General features: G+C 39.3%; 2 protein-coding genes across 2 annotated transcripts in view; one reads left to right on the top strand and one right to left on the bottom strand.

Annotated features, from left to right (window-relative positions):
* KAT2B (lysine acetyltransferase 2B) overlaps positions 1 to 6,629 on the top strand; it is a gene marked incomplete at its 5' end in the record, with an annotated part of 39,908 nt that extends 33,279 nt beyond the window's left edge. Inside the window, 5 exons of the mRNA XM_084213990.1 lie at positions 37 to 151; positions 913 to 949; positions 1,309 to 1,372; positions 1,470 to 1,554; positions 4,639 to 6,629. Coding sequence (XP_084070116.1) covers positions 37 to 151; positions 913 to 949; positions 1,309 to 1,372; positions 1,470 to 1,554; positions 4,639 to 4,832 — 495 coding nt within the window. The 3' untranslated portion in view covers positions 4,833 to 6,629. The remainder of the gene's footprint in view (positions 1 to 36; positions 152 to 912; positions 950 to 1,308; positions 1,373 to 1,469; positions 1,555 to 4,638) is intronic.
* A 1,536-nt stretch (positions 6,630 to 8,165) lies between these two features.
* On the bottom strand, positions 8,166 to 11,824 carry SGO1 (shugoshin 1; the record flags this gene model as incomplete). Its single annotated transcript, XM_084208614.1, has 8 exons — positions 8,166 to 8,307; positions 8,540 to 8,714; positions 8,904 to 9,749; positions 10,316 to 10,455; positions 10,611 to 10,675; positions 11,142 to 11,246; positions 11,414 to 11,610; positions 11,689 to 11,824. 8 exons carry the CDS (start codon positions 11,822 to 11,824, stop codon positions 8,166 to 8,168), a joined length of 1,806 nt encoding a protein of 601 aa, XP_084064740.1.
* Between the last annotated feature and the right edge of the window lie 1,918 nt (positions 11,825 to 13,742).

Here is a 13,742-nt window from a genome sequence, read left to right as displayed (position 1 = left end):
AAATTACTTTTTGTTTTCTCTGCTGCTTTATTACAGATCATTAAAAAGCTCATAGAAAGGAAGCAAGCTCAAATCCGAAAAGTTTATCCCGGCCTTTCTTGCTTCAAAGATGGAGTACGGCAGATTCCTATAGAAAGCATTCCTGGAATTAGTATGTATCAATCTCTTTTAATGTAGAACAGAAGCACAATAGCCCAAGAAAGGTCCAAGACTAGAAATACTAATGTAGCCACATAGTTCTTTTTGATTGGAAGGTAATTGTTTTGGTGTGCTGATTTGATTTCTGTGAAGATTGTTGTGTTTCCATTACAACTGCTGTCTTTGAGATTTCCCCAAGGCATCCCAGGCTGATCCTCTTTTATGTACATCTGTATAATTTCACTTATATGTGATCCCTCTTTGGTTTGTAACACAGTGTAGGCAGCATTTTCCCTCTGGCACCATTTTAATGCACTGTACTCCTGAACAACGATTTCTGTTCCAGGCATGAATGTACAGGACAAAACAGAATTAAAAATAATTAAGTATCATATTTTGGGGGACTTTTTTTCAGCTGTGCTTTTCTGCAATTTATTCTTTGTCCCTGGGGAATAAAATTGGATAACTTTGTCGTGATTATTCTTTACAGGGGTGGGTTGCAGTAAAATATGTATTGAATTATTGAAAAGAAATGTGTTTCATATTGAAATATTTTAGAATCTTTTCAGCAGTCTAGTGGAAGAATCATGTAGGAAATTGAATGGAGCTGCGAGCTAGATGGTTATGTTATTTATTAGGAGTAGCTTTTATTAAAACAAACCCATTTTACTGCAGTAGTTCTGAAATGGCTTTTCTTCTTTGAGTTGCAATAACTCAGTTAATGTTTTGACCTACTGTAGTTCCCATATAATATCTCATGTTGTTGGTGTACAGGAGAGACTGGCTGGAAACCAAGCGGAAAAGAAAGAGGGTAAGTGCTACACAAACTAAAATGTTGAAGCAATTGGGATATTCCTTCAAGAAAAGTCTCTAAACAATGTCACTTGATATTTCCTTCCATCCACTGGAAATCAAACAATCTATAAGAGATGAGTTCTTGAGTGGCTTTTTGGTGGCATTTTTTATTTTATTTTTTATTATGGGCAAGTGTGGTTTGGGTAGTGGGGTTCTTTTTTGAGGATTTTTGTTTGGGTTTGTTTGCTTGTTTAAAATTTTATTTCTTCCATAAAATGCTTGAAACTTTGGAGTTGCTTTTAGGTAAGATGCAAATTGTAGGAACAAAGATAAGGGACTCAAACTAATCTTTTTGTATTTATATTTTCCTTCAAGTAAGGAGTCCAAGGATCCAGATCAACTTTACAGCACGTTAAAAACCATCCTACAGCAAGTCAAGGTGAGTGCTAGCTCTAGTTTACTTTCTGTAAAGATTTTTAAATTATTTCCAATATCTAGTTTCCATATTAGATACCTTACTTTTTTCTTTACCAAAGAGCCATCAAAGCGCTTGGCCCTTCATGGAACCCGTGAAGAGAACAGAAGCTCCTGGATATTATGAAGTTATAAGGTTTCCCATGGGTAATGCCATTAACATTTTTTAAGTAGAGTTTAAAAATCATTATAGCTGCAGACATAGCAGATAAATTTTAATCTGATTGTTTTATGGTAAAAGATATATGTTACTTGCAGCTGAATACCTTGCAGCTGTGAAGTGTCAAGAGTGTGATGCTGTTATTTGAAATTGATGAGTGCTCTGTGACCTCTGTGAAACATGTGTGGTGTACCTCTCTGAAATCTTAGTGTGCCCTAGAGAGCTCTAGCAAGCTCTCAAATGGTGCAGTCAGCTAGAAGCTTTCAGGACTAGCTGGTGTAGGTGAGTTGTAGGGATATGTTCTTGTATGTGCTAACTGGTCATATGTTAAAAAAACTGAAGGCAAACTTTCAGGAACACCTGAGCGTTTGAGTTGCTATGAAATACAGATTTAACATTTCTAAATCAAATAGAGAAAACATTTTCAAAGGTCACAGGGTTTTCTAAGTCTTAATACTTTGCTCCAATTTAAGTTTAGGAAAATGCTTCATGCAACTAATTTTAAGCTAACTTTTATCTTTATCTTTTAGATCTGCCACAGTTGTCTGAGGTGTTACATTTATTTATTTATTTATTTATTTATTTATTTATTTATTTATTTATGTATATTTACTTCTAAGTAACACAGCTATTTCTTATGTAGGATTGCTTGCAAAATGAAGTACACAACTTCTAATGTTTTTCTTTTGAATTCTTCTCTTCTGACCCAGCTTTTGACTTCTGGGACATAAAATTTAAATGATAATTCGGTGATACTCTAAAAGAATGCTTGATTTGTACTGCACCAGATTTAAAACTGAATTCTGGCACTCCTTCCTCATTTGTCAATGCTCAACTCTACCATTCTGATTACATAATTTCTGATTTCTGAGCCCTTTAATTTTGTTAGAGAATCAAATACAAGTTCATGGCAGGCTATTAACTATCAGTTTCTCAGAGAATAAAAGTATTTGTTTATGTTGCTTTGCATGGGCTCCAAGCCCATGTCTATCAATTTAATTTAATTATTTTTTAATATTCAAATTACCATTCCCAAATAGCAGATGTACATATAATTTATAAACCAATTGCTGGCTTCCTGTACCCGCAACACAAATTTATTTTCTACCAATGAAGAAAAAGATTGTGAGTCCCCTTCTGTGGCAGAGTTTTCTCTGTCTGCTTTTCTGAGCAGATCTAGCTCAGAAATCTGTTTAATCTGTAACCACTGTTCAGTGGTTACAAATAACTTACCTGAGTTGGCAAACTCTTGGTAGGAATGTTGTCTGTCCTTTCCTTGTTCAGAGGCATTACACTAGAGGTAGAGGCAGCAGTTTACTTTGAGGATTAAGCTGAGGTCTTTGGTTTAGTTTTGCTTTGTTCTTTTCAGCTAAGGAACCCAGCATGACTAAACTGTGCCTTGATTTGTGACAAATTCAGATTTCTTTCTGCTCTCCCTGCCAGCATGCTGATACTGTAAAAAGTTGCTCAGATAAGATAGAACAGTTGCCTTTATGTTTATGTACAGACTAAATGGTACAGTTTTTGAGAGGTATGGCTGTAAATTTTTTTTATTATCTCCTAAGGTCAGTTCTCATGTTTAAATGCTTTTTTACCCTGTTTTAAGTGCTCTTCAGGTGCTGTATCAAGCAATACTCTTTGAGGCTTTTTTCCCTTTTTCATTCAAAAGCTGTGTGGCTGAGTGACAGATGGAACCAAACTTTCACTGTGCTTAGAGGAGAGCAGCTTAACTCTCTAGCCAGGCAACATTTGCCTTAGGGCAAACTGCACAGCCTTCTCAGCTGGGTGCTATAATTAGTCTATGGATATCTAGTTTATGTATAGGCACCTGAATTTCAGACTTAATGGGAGCTGAATGAGCCTTTACTTTTACAAAATATTGTGCAAAACTAGGGAGTGGCAAGTTCTGTACCATTGGAAAAAGTATTTGAGAGCGTCCATTAAACTTTCCTTAAAGAATCCCACTTTGTCAATTTGAAAGCGTTTCCTCTCTTTTAATAAATTCAAATCTACCTTAAAAAAACCAAACCCACCACCCCAAACCCCCCCAAACCATTACCAAAACAAAAATACAACCATATTTTTAAATCTAAAGTTAAAAAATTTGCATTGGCGGTCTTTGGTCGCTGGTGTCCTTGAAATACTCATTAAGTCTTCTTCAATTCAGCTACTTCTTTTTCAGTTTCACAAAGGTGCTGCTGATGCCTGGCTCAAGCATTGCTAAAAAACTAGTTAGAGCATCTGAGGTGAGAAAAGCCAAGGCATCCAGCACACCTCCCACTACTTCTATTCCTGTACTCACTCCTAGAACACTTGTAATGTAGACAGAATTTTTAAATGCGTGATGAGAATTACTGGGAAAGTGACTATGTGGAGAACACAGATGATTTACATATTTTATGGATGACTGATTTTAGTATAAAGGAGAACACTTCTTAAAGAATGTCTGTAAGTGTTTTGCATGAAGCTCTGAAAGCAGGGGAGATCAGTTCTCACATGGTTCTTAAAAAGGATATACAACTATAAACTCCGAAGAGGTAATAAAAATATATGTAGAGCGTAGAACAAATTTTATCTTTTTTTTTTCAAGGCTACAAATCCTGCTTGTAGTGTAGACCAGTGTAACTTCTCTGCTGTGTTTGCACAGCAGTAAGGATTTTAGTTCAATGTACATGTTTTGTGGTGTTTGAATTCTTTACCCATATACCCCTAAGGCCTCCTCCAGCAGAGCTGAGAACAGGTTGTCTCAGGACAGTCAGAAGAGACATCTACTAAGCACAGAAAACTCAGAGCTCTAAGTAGGAGAGCAGAACAGAACAGAAAAAGCTTTACTGTTTTAAAGAATTAAAAATAAACGCTACATAAATTCATCCTTAGAGTGAGGTATTGCTTAGTTCCAGCAGCTCAGTAGCTTTTGAAGCTAAAATACAGACCCTGCCTGAGATGAAGGCAATTTTCATTCCAAATCCCAGCTTTGCCAGTTCACGTTAAAAGGCAAATCAGTCTGAAGGGACAATGCATACAAAACATATTTGAATCCAACGCTGTTAATCTATTTTTCTTCTGTGCAGATCTCAAAACAATGAGTGAGCGACTCAAGAACAGGTACTACGTGTCTAAGAAATTATTCATGGCAGACTTGCAGCGAGTCTTTACAAACTGCAGAGAGTACAACCCCCCTGAGAGTGAATACTACAAATGTGCCAATATACTGGAGAAATTCTTCTACACAAAAATTAAAGAAGCTGGATTAATTGACAAGTGACACTGTCTTTTTTACAACCAAATAGTGTGCCTATGTTATGGACAGGGAAAGCCGTTCTATATCTGAGTTGTGGGACTTTCAAGAAACTTCTGTTTAATACTTAGCACTTTTAAAAACCCTTTTAGTTTTGCAAACATGTATTATACTGAAGTTACAAAAATTATTTTATTAAAATGCTTTATAATGTATTTAATTATGGAATATTTCTTTTGTGTGCCGATTACCTTATGTTCCTAATAAGTTTATCAGCTACAGCCTCAGAAACCCCACAAACATGGGGGAAGTTGCACATGTTTGGGAAGATGGAGAAAATTCCCAGACAACAGATGTTATAGCTTACCTAATGTTATAGCTTACCTAATGCAGTACCTATTTGATAAAATTTTATTATTTTTTCCAGTAAAAAAGAAAATTGTAAGGGAAAACAACAGGTGTGGGGGGGTTCTGAAACACTTGTTTCTTTGTAGAATCTTTTTATAAGATATTATTTTTTAAAAGAAACACTCAGCTGGTTGAGAAGCTGTGAGGGAAGAGCAGTCAGTTCTGAAAAAGGACTGCCTGTGATCTTTGATAGATGCAAGTTTTTCTATTAATTTTCAGTTTTGATAAATATTTTACCTGCAAATTGTAATCTCATAACCACTCTTTAAAAAAAAAAAAAAGAAAAAAGAAAAAAAATCTGGCTAGATGCGCAATGTCATAGTGACTTGGCTTATGCAGGACATAAGTACCCAAAATAACTTTAGAGACTACTTTGCATCTACTAGACAATTTTAATTGGCTTAGTAGAGTTAAGGTTTTATGCACTTCATGATCCACCCTACTTACTACTCCTCACTGCTAAATTCTTTAGGTTCAGCAGAAATAAGACTATTGTACACAAAGGAAGACAACATAGGACAGCTTTGAGCTTACATATTCTGTGATAAACTGGATTTTCTACCAAGCTTTATTGTAAATGCATATTAACTGTGATTATTTAGACCCAGGAACATATTAACATTATACAACTCCTAGTATATCTTCAAAAGGAACACACACTCATATATACATATAATATATATACATTTTGCTGCTTACACTACATTTAAGAGGTACACCTAAATCCTTAATGGAGACTAGTACAGGCCAAAAAGCTGTCCCTTGACATTTTCTAATTAGAGTTTGTAAATTATAACTGCTTTTGTGAAAAACAGATTAAACTTTCATTCTTGGCGTTTTGTATTTACAGATGTTACACTGGTAAAATTCAAGTTATGAGACTGAGAAAACCAATGCTGTGCTGTGTCAAAGAATCTATTCCTGCAAAATGCTTGTGCAATGTTAGATCACAGATCAATTCAGCAAGATGTCAGGAACTAATCTAGAAGTAGTAAATGTGGTACCCAAGGTATTCAAAATGTTAATGCTTGGACTTGCCATCGTGTTTTGTATGAATTTAGTCTGACCTACATTGGGATCTATAACAAAGGTACAGTGAGTACTTTTTCTTTAATAGCCAGAACAGGATACTGTAAACCTGTTTTGTAGATTGGGCCTACAGATGCACCTGTTAAGCTTGGTAACCTGTGAATTTTTGTTATTTTCAGAGTAGATTTTCTTATTGTCTTTCAATCAGATTGTCTCTTCTATATTGAAACGTGTTTTCTAATTTAAGAATTAATATTTTCATAGATACTGTGCAATAAAGTTATGGTAGGATATGTGGTTTTGCAAATGCTTTAACAGCTGATGAACTTTACATTTGTCAAATTAATATATTGTACTGGTACAGAATAGTTTTAAATTATATATGTACAAAACCCTACTTATTTTGGTCTCTTTTTTTCATTACTTGGCACTTCATCACTTCAATTTTTAAAGCTTGCTCAATCCACTAAGAAAAAAACTACCCAGACCCACCACACTGGCCTTGGGTTGCTCTACAATGACCTTGCTCTTTTTCTCTCCCTGCTAAAACATCTGTTGCAGATTTGTTTCCTGAAAAAGCACCTGAGGTTCACAGAACACCCTCAAGGATCATTAAGTGCACCTCCAATGTGAATGGCTGATACAAGGATAGGACCCACAACCTTGGCATTATAAGGACCAAGCTCTAACCAATATAGTTCAACCACTCTCCTTAAGTTCCTCTAGTCCTAGAATTCCAGACTGAAATGGTGAGGCCCCATGGCTAGAATTTTAGGGTACTAAGGTAAAACTAAGTTTCCTTTCAAACATCCAAAGGCTGTGTTGTGAACAACTATTTTCAAATGCTCAGTACCTGCAGCTAGTATTATTATTAATAGAGAGTCATGGAAGAAGTTACAAATGAAATAGTAAGTAATAGTTTTATTACTGAAAGGGAGAGATCTTGCACCTATTGGAAGTGGGACAGGCAGTCTTACAAAACAAAGGAAGAGCATGTAGTGTTTGTGTTTTCCCATCAGGTGTTCAGAATGTAACTTTCATTTGGGTATTCAAAAACCTATTAATACTTAAGTGTGTCTCAAGCAAAGTGAAAATAGTTTGAGTGGTGGACAGTTGATAACACTGTTGTTCTCATATGCAGCCTAGTGTGGCACCTCTTCCTCTAGGAAAGGCACTGGGCAAAGCAGGGACAAAATTATTATAAACTGTTATAAATGTCCCACAACAGTTGGGATCCAAGTGGAGCTTTCTTCACCAACCTTTACAAGACATTTGCTTTGTTTCTGTCTGGTTGATGCTAACTCACACTCAGTCCAAGACCAACTAAGCCTAAATTGCTGCTTTTGAGAGCTGCAGCTACAGAATCAAATTGTAGCTGCTGAGTTGCTTCTAAACAGTGCTTATATCCCCACATAAGATGGGCACAGAGTACACAGGCCTGTAATGGCCACTGCTGACATTAGTGCCCTTGGAGCAACTACAGAAACTGCCAAAAGGACACCAATTAACTCAGAGCTGTTTCCAAACACTAAGATGTTTATTATAAGATTTGATATGAAACTACAGCTGTCACATAAACAAAATCTGTACAAACACAGTTATTAAAAATATTTGTTGCTCAAAACATTTTAAGTGCCTGAAGTTCATCCACACAATGATATTCACCATCTTATCCATCAGAGATTTCTCATATACCCCCAAGATCTGTTCAAAAGGAGCTTGAATAGAATCATTTTAGTTATAAAAGTAATCAGTCCATATCATTAAAAATAAGTCACTAGAATAAATCCAGGCCCCCTTAACCTGATCTCCTTAATACTAGACACACAACTATTTACATATTTATATAACACATTGTGCAACAAAATATTTTATCCAGGAAATAACTTTCTTCATGGCAGAAGCATGGTTTTGCTGAGAATCTCAAAGACAACTAACCAATTTCTCATTGGATATTTTCATAGAATCTTTCTTACGGGAACGTCGCTTAGCATCTCTTTTCAACTTGAAAATTGGAGAACACAGGAACTTTGTATCTGTAAATGGATCTCCTCTCCTGAGTTTCCTGTTTGAAAAAAAAAAAAGGTGCAAAAAGTGAGTTCTGTTCCCTACATTACTTTAAACAATAACTTTTAGCTAGTAAGTTCCATTTCACACAAACTAAGCTGCATTATTAACTCTAGAATTTGAGTCCTTTGAGCTCTTTTTTTAAGGTCTTGTTTTCAAAATCTAAATAAGCCTTTCAAATCCTCTGTTGGATGGATATTTATGCCAAACTGAAAAGTCAAGATACCTACCCTCCAATACTCGGTTCTTTGTAGCTCACAGTAACAGTACAGCTCCGCCGCTTGCGTTTTGGGGACTCAGGCCCTTCACCTTCAGGGACAATTTCTGCATCCCCAGTGCTGGGGAGCACTGCAGCTGTATTGGTAACATCACAGAGATGCCCACGAGATGGCTCAGAAGGCTGCTCTGTGAAGAAATTAGGCACAGTTCAGTTCATTCAGATAAGCAAGCTTTAAAGAAAATCTAATCATTCTTAAAACATTTCTCTTTTAGTTGCTATTAAAAAAAAAAACTAAAATAAAAAAGCCTAAATCTCAAAACAATGTTAATCTTCCAAGAAAAAAAAATCTATTACAGAACACTTTCTGTACTTACTAATAGACTTATCACTTGATTTGTTTTCAGTCTCTTCTTCATGACAGAGCTTCTGCTCATGCTGTGCCAAACATCTTTTAGACCTCGGCCTTGGATGGATTGGTGACATAGGGCTCTCAGTCACTGAACTTCGCCTTTTCTTTGATTTACTCTTGTAAGGCTCATAGAGGCTGTCATCTGAGTCACCTGCAGTACTGCTTGACTCAATGGTATTGGTTTCAGCTGAGTCTTCTTCATCCTCCACTTCAGTATCGCTGTCGTTCACCTTGTTTGGTCGAAAAGGTGTAAGATGGACACTCTCTTCCAAATGAAAGTCATAAGCATCACTGATGCCACCCAAGAAATTCTGCTTTTCTTTAGAAGCCTCTTTACGCAATTTACCTGGTCTTTGTTGGGAAGTAAGCGGGCATTCCAGTTTTCCTTTCTGATGCTTTTCTTTCCTTCGTTGAGGGTTTTCTCTGCTTTTACACTCTGGTTGTTTAAGATCAGAATTATGTTTCAATTTGAACTGTGCAGTTTCAGAAGTTTTCTGCCTCAATGCCAGCTCTGAATCAACCTTGCTTTCATTCAAGGGAGGAACAGCTGCATTTATATTTTCTGTAACACACTTCTCTAGACTTTCCTCAAGCCTAATTTCATCCTGTTCAGAAACTTCTTTTACTGAATCAGGTGCTTCTAAATGGTCCAAGACACCAGCACAAATTACATCAGGGTTCCTCATCGTCGAAAAGTGACGTCTGGTAGATACACTTTTTGGTAACACGCTACCAAATCCAGGCTTTAAACTTGAAGAAACATTTTCCAGCTCTGGCTCTGTGTTATTCAGATGAAAATCAGATGGCTGTCCTTGTAGTTGAACAGAAAATGTCATATTAAAGGCAAACAGAAAAACCATGTTAAGATGTGCAAAAATTCAGACTATTCTTTTGGTTTTCTCCACAGATTTTTATAAACTAGGATTTGGCAATTGAGATAAGCTCTGTTTAATATAGCTTCCATGCAGAAAGCAGTTAGGTAATATAACACTAGTATTTTCCTCTAAACTGCTCCTTTTGGAAAGGTTATTTACAGATCATTTATTTTCCTGAGTATTTTGCTTTGTTAACAAGTTTTTATTGATTTCATAAATGCTAATGACTGTATAAAGGCAATTTTACTTGGTTGAACTGATAGATAATGAAACTGGATTGCAGCTATAGAGAAGATAAAACAGTTTCAAATTCCTCCCCATTTTGCTGGACATTTTCATTTAAACATTTTACCAGTGGACAGCATTAGTATTTGCCCTTTATGACAAGAAGCAGAAAGTTACTTATCAGTTCCTTTAAAAACAGCAGTTTTTTTAACTTCGACTCACACATTGTTTTCCTAATTCAAAAATAGAGCAATGTCTGATACTTTGATTTAGTTACCTTCGCTTGGAATTATTTTGGTAAAGGAAAAGTCACTGTCAGATTCCACACAGATCTTTGACAAAGAATTTCTGCCACCACCAGCTTCCATCCCACTTGGAAGTACAGGACCATCTTCAAGAATGCACTTTAAAGGTCCTCTAGAGAAAATACCAAAGGTAGTATTTACTGAACAGGAATAATTTAACACAAGGAACAGTTTTCATTACACTGGGTTGCTTCCCTTTTTGCAGTCAGAAAATTAAACTTCCTGTAACATATTTTTCAAGCATAGGCATTAATCAATAATACTTACATTGAACGTGTTGGTGCTGTGACACTGTAACCGTTTCCAGGACCTGAAGAAAGCATTCTTTGATTCTGTCAACAAAATAAGTCTTACTGTGATTAAATGGCTGAAACAAGCTTGCGCCATCTACAAATTTTAGAGAACAGCCAAGTTTCCCCAGAAAGCACCAAAGAGGCCCTTGACTCTCTTTCTGTCTACCTAACACCAAGTACTGTGGGTGTTGGCCAGCCACCTTTTCAGCCTCTGCACATCAGCACATTCATCCCTAGCTCAATCCTACAGCAAGCAAACAGGGGAAGGAACTGTGCATAAAACCCCAGAAAATCAGGGTGCTCCAACCACCGCCTAGCAGAGCCTCAGCCCCACTTATAACTTACTGACACATCCCCAATGTGCACCCCGGGATACTGGGAACTGTGGGACTAGTCCTTCCCCTAAACTAGGGCTCAGATCTAAAAATCTACGTGCAGCCATGGTGGAAGGTGTGAAGGCAATCAGTAACAGAAGTCCCACTCCTCAAGGGGAAAAGGCACTTACTACGTCTATGGAACACAAGTCCTTTGCTGGGCCAAGGAGAGTGACTGAGTCCAGTAAATTCTGAGAGACTTTGGAAATTATCTCATTCAAGGCTGACAGTCGGTTCTAATGGACAAAGGAAGAACAGTAACACTGTCACTATCATACTCTAGTATCAACTACAAACATCAGCATTATAACTAAAATCCGAAGAAACCTCTGTCAGGTGCCTTTGCATGTGATAAGCTCCCTACAAAATTTACAGAAAACAGACTTTAATTTTTGTTAAATACCTCCACATGTCCTTGTTCTTGCTGGAACCTATGATTTCTTTGCAAGTCAAACATCTGAGCCTTCAAAATGTGATAATCTTTCCTTAGCTGAAGAATGGTAGCTTCAGCTTCCCTCAGTTTGAGCTTGTGTTCTTGCAAGGACAGAGCCAGATCTCTGTTGTTTGCCTGAATGATCTTCATTTTGTTGGAGGTGTTGTCTGCAACACAACAGTGAGTGTCTCAAACGGGATTGAAAAGAAAACAATTATAAATACTAATATATTTAAGCATCTTACTTGCTCTTTTGACCTTCACGGTGGAGAACTGGGCAGTTTTACCCAGCTTTAACCATTTCTGAGTTCTTTTCTCTTTCATACGTTGTTTTATATCACTTAGACTGTCTTTGAAGGACTTCCTCGATGGTTCTGCCATCTTCTGCTTTAAAAGTAGAGAGTGTGAGGAACCCACGAAGCTGGGGTTGCACCACGCGCCCCCGACGCCAAAAGAAAAGCCACAGGGACAGACGAGTGAAGCTCGGGGCAGTTTTAAGAGGAGGAACACACACAGCAAAGTCCCACAACTAGGAAAGGACACGCAGCTCTGGCCATTCTCACCTCAGCTGCTGCAGCGAGGCCGCTGTCCCGACCGCGCGGTGGCTGAACTGCAAAACACTCGGTACCCGCGGCAGGGCCGGACAGGGCTTTAAACACCGGCACCGGAGCCAAGAGCTCGCCTGGGGTCTCCCGGGGCGCCACCAGCCGGCCCCCGGCTCCTCTAAGCGCAGGCACACGTCCCAGCACCCCGCACGGGCCGGCCGTACCTCCTCGGAAGAGCGAGCGCAGAGCCAGGGCCCCTCCACCCGACGGGCCGCGGCCGCCCGAGCCCCCGGCGGAGACGGAAGGGCCGCACTGATCAGGGTGCGGCAGCGGCCTGGATTTTCCCTCGTCCCGCAGCTGGGTGCTCCCCCTCTGCGCACATCCAGCGCCTCGCCTCCCCGCGGCCCGGCTGACGCCCCGCTCCGCGCTCGGCCGCGCCCGGGACGCGCAGGAGCGGCCGCTCAGCCCCGCGGGCGGCACCAGCGCTACCGCCACGCGCCGTTCAAACACCGCCGCCGCCGCCTCCCATTGGTGCGCCCCGAGCCGCGCGTCACGCCGCGAGCGCCGCGCGCACCCGCGCCTGGCCCCGCCCACCTCCGGAATCGCCTCAGTGACCGCGGGGCGGTGGCGGGGCGAGCGGCTGAGGGTTAAATGGCAGGGCCAGGAGATTAAACTCCTTAATTAAACTCCTTAATTTAACTCCTTAATTTGTGGTTCTTCATTGCCTGTGGCCGCTTCTTGTAGCAGTAGCAGGATGAGCCTTTCAGGCTTTGGAGTTGCACTTGAGAGTTACCCACAGCCAGACTATGAAGTGCACGACAAGTGCTAGAGGAAAGCCAATGGACTTACAATTTGATGGGTGAGGGTGTGGGTGTTTAATCTCTGAAATTGGTTTTGGTGTCTAACTTCGGGTGGCAGGTCTGTTGCAGAGCCCAGGCAGCTTGGCTTGTGAAACACAAGGGGCTGCACAGCCTGAGTTTCTGAACTTTGGGTAAAATAGTAGGTTCAAGGGGGAATGTGTGGCAGGTGGTTGGGGAAGGCTGTACCCTCCTAGTGCCTCAGCGATGGGCAAAGGAAGAGGGCAACACGTGGCCAGGAGTTCAGGATAAAGGGAGGCTGTGCCCCCCCCCAAAAACCTCAGGACAGAAAACCTGGCATCTGTGTGTCCCAGTGGACTCTCTCTTTATTAGAATAAAGTTACAGGACTCTGTCTCCTTTTTGGACATAAACCTCTCTGGTATTTGTGGGTTTTCCTGAGAAGTATGAGGGAACTTGCATCTTCTGTTTGCTTATAAGCATGTTTACCACAGCGTGCTGAACCTTGATTAATCACTGAGAGAAATGGGAGGAAAAAAGATCAACGACGTGATGTCTTATTAACAGAATAAATGGTATTCTTGATTCTGTTAAATCAGTGTTTCATAGCTGCTATACTTTTCTTTTGTCTTACAGTTATTCCTGATTTCCTGGTTTTCTTCATTACAGCTAGATTGTGATTGTGGCAATCTGATTTCAAACTTGAAAAATTCTCATGGATCATGACAGAAACCATGATGTGTGTGCTTTTGTCCTTTCCCACTCCTTGCAAAGTCATGTAATTTTTGTTTCTCCAGCCTTGAAGGCCTCATCTATGTAGTTTTACAGTACTTCAAATGAATATTTAACTTACTCTCCCACTTCATCAATAGATAGTGTTAAAGTTGGTGTTGCATTCCTTTTAGCAAAGAAGTTGTCCTGCAAGACCAGCCCTGGAT

This window comes from Fringilla coelebs (genome assembly GCF_963513975.1).
Source record: "Fringilla coelebs genome assembly, chromosome: 1".
In the NCBI taxonomy this organism is placed as follows: Eukaryota; Metazoa; Chordata; class Aves; order Passeriformes; family Fringillidae; genus Fringilla; species Fringilla coelebs.
Note: the sequence above shows the minus strand (reverse complement) of the source record. Positions and strands in the feature narration are given on the sequence as shown.